We start from the raw sequence: 6,982 nt of genomic DNA on the forward strand, positions 1-6,982 counted from the left end.
TACGCCCCCAGGCATCAGAACGGAGAACCGGTTAGTCATTGGGAAATATTTCTGGCCATCCATGAACAAGGACATAAACTCTCGGGTCAGACAGTGCAACACGTGCCAGAAGTGCAAGGTCAACAAGCACGTACGAAAAGAAGTAGGTGTATTAGCTAGGTCGACCAAACGCGACATCATTGGCCCTTTGCGAGACTCGCACGGATGCAAGTATTGCCTCACAATCATCGACAGGTTTACGTGGTGGCCTGAGTCAATTCCTCTGACGGACATTACGGCGCAATCATGTACCGAGGCCCTCTGTCGAGAGTGGATCCTAAGCTTTGTTGTACCAGCGTTAATCATCACGGACCAGGGAATGCAATTCGAGTCTACTCTTTTTGGGGAGTGAGGCAAATTCCTTGGCTTCAAACGGTATAAAACTACTGCATACCATCCACAGTTCAATGGTATGCTGGAATGTTGGCCCCGGACGCTGAAGGTCGCCTTAGTGGCTCGCGACGGTCCGTCGAGTTCGTGGTCCTTGCCTTCAGTCATCCGCCGCTTCCACACAGCCTACTGATAGGACGAGATGGTATACGGAGTGAATCTGCCCCTCCCCGCCGTGCTGGACATTAGTACAGAGTTTAGCGACGCTGACATGCTGCGTCTGCTCAGAGACCCGGTTTCGAAGCTTCCACCTTCCCGACACGAAAGTCAATGCCCCTAGAGACCTCGAGATGTATGCTGGAACCACTATACGAGGGCCCCTTTAGAATTCTGGGGCGAAGCGAGCACTCCTTCAAGCGAGTTTCCTTGTCGCCTGGCAAGAGGCTGGAGGAAAATGTCAAGAATAACACTGGTACCAGGTTGTTCAATACGTATTGCGGTTCGGTAAGAAAAACGCAATTTTATGGTTTGAAATACACTTTTTTGTACAGTTTAGTCTCTATGAACATCAATACACCTGTTCCAACGAGACTGCAATTTATGAATTCCATCCCTGAAGTGAGAATCAGAAAGGGCTGAAAAATACGCTTCCACAGCGGTTATGACCTGATCATTTGATGAAAAACCCTTTCCAAGCATGAATTTTTTAGGACCGGAAATAGATAGTAAGTCGCTAAGGGTGAATATGGTGGATACTCTAACAAATCGAATTTGAATTCATGGATTTTAGCCATTATCAAAATGTTCTTGTGACACGGTACATTGTCGTGATGAAAACTAAGACCTGCATATCTGGTCTTTTTTTACGAATTTTTTCCTTCAGCTGGTCTAAAAGATTACACCACATACAGATTACAAACAAAATTTCTTTTGCATCGCATCCGCCGGAACTCAAAGTCGGGATTGCCTGCTGGAGCCACTTTCAGGCAGCCTCGTCAGTGCACTCCAAATGGAGAAACCCATCTCGGAAACCTTAATTGTTAAATCGTGGCTTCGTTCTAGGCTCCAGAATTTTTTTCCACAGGAATTGCCGGAGGATAGTAAATCGTCCCTCTGACATTTTGCCATCTTTGAAGGAAACAGCAGTCATAACAGAGGCTGCAACTTGCGCATATGTCCTCTTCCTTCCCACCTTCGTGTCCGTATTCCTATGGGAGGGACCAGCTTCTTTGAGATCTCTCTCGCTGATTTGATCACCTCCCGGCACACCGGTCCTAATCATCGCGTGACGCATGAATGTAAACCTTGGTGCGGAGCACAACAAAGCGTTGGCCACAATAGATGTGTTGGTCTTACGCTTCTTGCGCGCATTACCGCTGACAGAAGAATCTGGTGCGTCCAGTGTGGATCTCACCGGGGTTTCCTGTTTATTCCCACTTTCCGCCGGCGATTCTGCTTCCTTGCGTCCAATTTCTCTGGACGTTACCGCACCTAGCGATACAGCCACGTCCATGTCCTTATTTCCAAGGTGCTTCATCTTCCTTCGCAGTGCTCTCTTCTGCCGCCGACTAAGGACCTCCCGAGGTTCACGGTATCCGAGCCGCTTGGATCCATTTTCACATACTGTCGTTAAACCAGTAGCATCCAAGTCACCAGCCTATCTTTGTTTCGCTCTTCCCGGTAAGAATTTCCAGTTTCTCCCAAGTTTAGAGTTACCGTACTTTCCTTTCTGGCTAACTTCACCGTAGGCAGTAAATCCAAGCTTTCCACCGAGTCGGAAAGCATGCCTTCTACAGATTTGTCTATAGAGGGGTATGAATGTGGTGAGGCCTCCAAAATCTGCACCTCGGCCGCGATATGATTGCTCATGGTCGGGTGTGGATTCGAAGTCGGTGACTTCTTCCCACTTGAAGAGTTTAAATCCTTCGTTTCCATATTCATATTTTGGAGACCCTTAGTGAATTAGTAAACTACTACAGGCTCCACCACCACGACAAGCTGGTGTCCGAAGGGGGAACAACCTAATAAATACATAATTTTAATGACGTAGCCAAATTACTTGAAATAAAATGACTTAATAGTTTAGTGATATATTGATTTTAATTTTTCGGAGTCCCAATATTTTTGAAGAAGTAGCAACTATTTATTGACGAACGAGGCTTTGCCAGCCTTCACTCAGATAAACAGAGGAGAATGTTAATTTCTATTTATTGGAAGAAAATATTCCTCAAAAATTCTTTGAAAAAATTCTCGTGGTACTAATATCCTAAATACAAATTGAAATTTGTTCAAAGGAAAATGAATTTCAGGGTTTAGGGGAAAGCTACCAATTGTTAGGTGTTTTTAAATACAAAACAAAAAAAACAAAATTAATCGTTTTAAATATTATATATTGGATATAAGCTAAGTTAAGGGATGTTAAAATGGGACAAACAAAGATAATATTTCATATTATTATTAAATGCATTTCGTTGGAAAATTGTCTCTGGGAAAGGCAAATGAAGTAGCGCACATGTCGTACTTTCTTGACCATACAAATTAGCACAATGCTACGGTATTCAAAAACCAAACTTCTACATTATTCCAAAACTTTCCAACTACAAAAAGGTAAAAAACCAACTATGATTGTTTCAATTTTATTTCGAAACCTTCACCCCTACACGAGTAATATCAATGATTTTCCTGGAATTTAATGGCAGAATCTCTGGAAACTACGTGTACTGTTCACAAGCGGACTTAATTAAGTTATCTTGAATCTTTGATTTTGATAATTCCTTATCAAAATGTACATCGAAAATAATTATCAAATTTCTCAGAATTGAATTATAATAAAGCTAGGATTTCATTATCTAATTTTTGGCATTAATTCGGTGATTCTATAAAAAGGCGAACATCACATGAGATTGCAGTCTATACCTATAGTTAGTGGGATCCTATAGTCGTGCGACTTGTGAGAAGAAAAACATCCTGCCGTAGTGAGAAGTCCCATTTGGGCGTATATAGCACAATGAAATTAGGTAAAATGTCTGCCAAAATAAGGAAGTCGTGCTTTTTAAATTCTCTTGAAATTATTTTTTGTGACCCATTTAATTCTAAAAAATATCAACACTTTTCATTCTATTTAGGAATCAGTTTAGGAATACTTATATCAACTTTGGGGATCCTCCATTCCAGCGCTCAGCATAGTCCAACATGCGCAGGAAAGGAGATATATGTTCCATATCCTGGCAAGGATGAATCCCATTACAAGGTATGTTTCAGTGAGACAGGAGATCCCAAGGAATATGAGTGCCCACCATCCCTGAAATTTAATTCAATAACAAGAAGCTGTACCCTCAATTTTGACACTGAACCGATAACAAAATGTACTAGTGAGGGAGACGAATTTCCAGCTCCTGACCCTGATTGCAAATTGCGTTATACATGTGACTCGGATCTAAGACCCAGCAGCACACCAACTGCCTGTTCAAAGGATTATTTGTTCAACCCCCTTCTACGAGAGTGCGTTCCTGATACTGAATATATCTGCAGTGATGACCCACCCGATTGTTCTCAGGCAAAATACAAAAATAGAAAGTGGGTTGACAAAGAAAATTGTGAATACTACTACGAATGCTTTGGAGACACTATCGCAAGCCTAAAATGCCCCAGCAAAATGTACTTTGACGCACACACTCAATCTTGCTTGCATAACACCGGTGATATATGCAAAGTTCCTAATTCCAACTCCGATTTACTAGTGAACATTGAGACTATTTGCAAAGGAAAAGCCAAGGAGTTTGTCCCGGATCCCTACTATTGCAAAGCCTACTACTATTGTGTCGACGAATCAACCCCATACTGGACTGCTTGTGCAGATGGAAGATACTTTGAGAAAGGAGCTTGTTCTCTAACAAAAGCCAGTAGTTGCACTTGTGAAGATTTAAAATGGGATGGCTCTAGCTCCCCAGTGAATGTTCCACATCCTGACAGAACAAAATATTATGAGTGTACCCAAGGCAACGTAGCCAAGGTGAAGACGTGCCCATCAGGTACTACCTTCAATACAACGAAGAAAATGTGTTCCTCATGATTTAGAAGATACATCGGACGATCTGCAGTTTCTGTCACGAAGGCCACACAAATAAATTAGAAAGGTTTCACAATTATCTGAGTTTCTGTAATCTTGGCATTCCCTTAGATAAATACGGAGTTGCATAAACTGTTTAAAGTCTTTGTAGCCATTTTATTTAGAAAATAATTAAAATAAAATAATCAGATATTCTGCATCAATGGGAAATATTATTGGTTCAGCTACAACAATTGTCCCTCTTAGAAACCAGGTCGACCAAGCTTGACCGCTTGTGTCATTCTCCTTTGTCATAGACTTGTCCTTTAAGTTGGAGTTGCAAAAATACATTCAAAGTCTTCCCTGGTTGTCGTAGGAGGCGACTAAAATAGATAGAAATTTGTGGACTAACAACTTCCAAATTTTGAAACTCTACAACTACCGAAACGTCAACAACACCTCGGATAAGAACTGTCAACACGCGGAACACCTTCAGCTATCGAAAACGGACTATGATTGGTTTCTGGCATATGCGCACGCTCCCCGACAACGGAACCGGGGTCCTCAGAATGTTTGCCTTCTCCAACTAGAGCGGGAATTCCATCAAAACAAGCTGACCATTCTGGGTCTAAACGAAGTAAAATGGTTGGACTCTGGAGAGTACCCCTCTCCCTCTTGCGGAAATGGAAAGCCAAGTGGTAGTCAAGTTTGTTTTTGGGGTGGGGTAGGCGAACGGATTTACGTACAGGATGTTGGACTTCCGCAGCGGTACATCGTCAGACTACCAACTGAACACCTCCCCATGGTCAGAGAGCTAGCCCGTTTGTCACATTACTTCGGGCTAGTCCCCGAAATCTGCCGCCTTGTGAAGCCTTCAAATCAGAGAGATTAGAGAAGGAAAGGAATCGCCAGTCCAAGGAACACGCCGCCATCAGGCTCCTCCACCGGTCGGGTTCTATCTCCTTTGTTTGCAACGAGAGGAAGTCGAACGTAATGGGTATCATGCTCAACCTGGGAGCGCTCCTCAGTATCTTCCCGTCAATGTTGTCTTGAGAGAGTACCTTCATCTTTTCCTTCAGCCTTTGTTCCGTTCGAAAGCTCGGTCGGCTCGTCGTGATCGGTTTCGCCATTTTATTTTTTCAATCTAGATCTACGATCTCGAGCCTCTTAAATCCCCATCCAACGTATCAAGCCATCGTTGTTTCGGTCGGCCTTTTGGTCGTTCAGCATCGACTTTGACGTTCAGACTAATCTAAGCAAGTGAATTTTCGTTAGCGCGAATTATATGACTATACCATCGAAGACGCCTTTCTCGCAATTTTCCACGATCGGTACAACTCCATATCGATCGCGGATATCCTCATTTCGGATGTGAATCAAATTTTTCATGCTACTAGTCCAACACAACATCTTCGTCTCCATTACCGCAAGCCGCCGTTCATTGTCTATTATAGTCGACCAAGACTCACAACCATAGAGAGCGACAAGACAGGCGACATTGCGATAAATTTTAGATTTGAGACTTTCGTTGATGCGTCTATCACAAAAACATCAATCGTGGAACGCCACTCTTTCCAGGTTGCGTTAGTTAGTTAATTTAATTTACTGGGGAGAGCCACAGTTCCGAGCACTCAGTCCGTTGTTAGGCCCATTGTACTATCCCCTTAAATCGCCTATTTCAAAGCTTCATTTTCTAGAGGCAAAGAGTGTGCAGATTCTCCATTGTCGAAAACCTTGCCAAGGTATTTTCGTCTGAGATCTCTGGAAGCCGGGCAACTGCATCAAAAGTGCAGGACCGTCTCCTCCTCCTCTTCACATTGGCAGCATGTAGCCGAAACCACTACCTCAATTTTTTTTGCATATGGTGGTTTAAGGAGCAGTGTCCCGTTAAAAGCCCTACTAGGGTTTTCATATCCCGCTCCTTAAGGGACAACAAAAATGCCGCTCTGGCGACCCTAGGCTCTTTCACAAAGATTTTCGCCTGCCGTCAAGAGTCCAAATTTCTCCACTTGGTTGCGTGAATCCTTGCAATTTCACCCTTCAGAGTAGACTTGATGAATTCCAAGATCTGGTTCTGGCCCCACCATTATCGATCCAGTCCCTCGGCGAGGCAATCTGTCAGCCTCCTAATTACCAGCGATGTTAGAGTGCCCCAGCACCCACATCAGGAATGTTTCCTTCAGTCGGCCAAGTTTCAGCAGCACCTAATGACAACTCCACTGTCCTTTCAGTTGGAGTTAAAGAATACATTCAAAGTCTTTCCTGCTTGTCGTAGGAGGCGACTAAAAGGGATAAAAATTTGTGGGCTAGCAACTTGCAAATTTTGAAACTCTACTGCTACCGAATCGTCACCAACACCTCGAATAAGAACTGATCACACGAGGAAGACCTTTATCTATTGAAAACAAACTATGACTGGTTTCTGGGATGTGCACACTCTCCCCGACAATAGTCTCTACAGGCGGTCGTTATCAAGTTCACAACTGAATTTACGACACCACAACCCCTGGGAGCACCCTCCAGCGCGGCCGCATTTGTTCCAAAAGTTTCGACAAACTTGCCGGT

At 43.4% G+C, this 6,982-nt stretch overlaps 1 protein-coding gene across 1 annotated transcript; it reads left to right on the forward strand.

The window, feature by feature from the left end:
• The first annotated feature begins 3,256 nt into the window (after nt 1-3,256).
• LOC119650306 (peritrophin-48-like) lies at nt 3,257-4,641 on the forward strand. Its single transcript, XM_038052951.1, has 2 exons — nt 3,257-3,386; nt 3,495-4,641. The coding sequence occupies exons 1-2, from the start codon at nt 3,377-3,379 to the stop codon at nt 4,439-4,441; spliced, it is 957 nt and encodes a 318-aa protein (XP_037908879.1). The 5' UTR covers nt 3,257-3,376; the 3' UTR covers nt 4,442-4,641.
• Nucleotides 4,642-6,982: the final 2,341 nt, after the last annotated feature.

The sequence above is a fragment of the Hermetia illucens genome, chromosome 2 (assembly GCF_905115235.1).
Source record: "Hermetia illucens chromosome 2, iHerIll2.2.curated.20191125, whole genome shotgun sequence".
Taxonomy (NCBI): domain Eukaryota; kingdom Metazoa; phylum Arthropoda; class Insecta; order Diptera; family Stratiomyidae; genus Hermetia; species Hermetia illucens.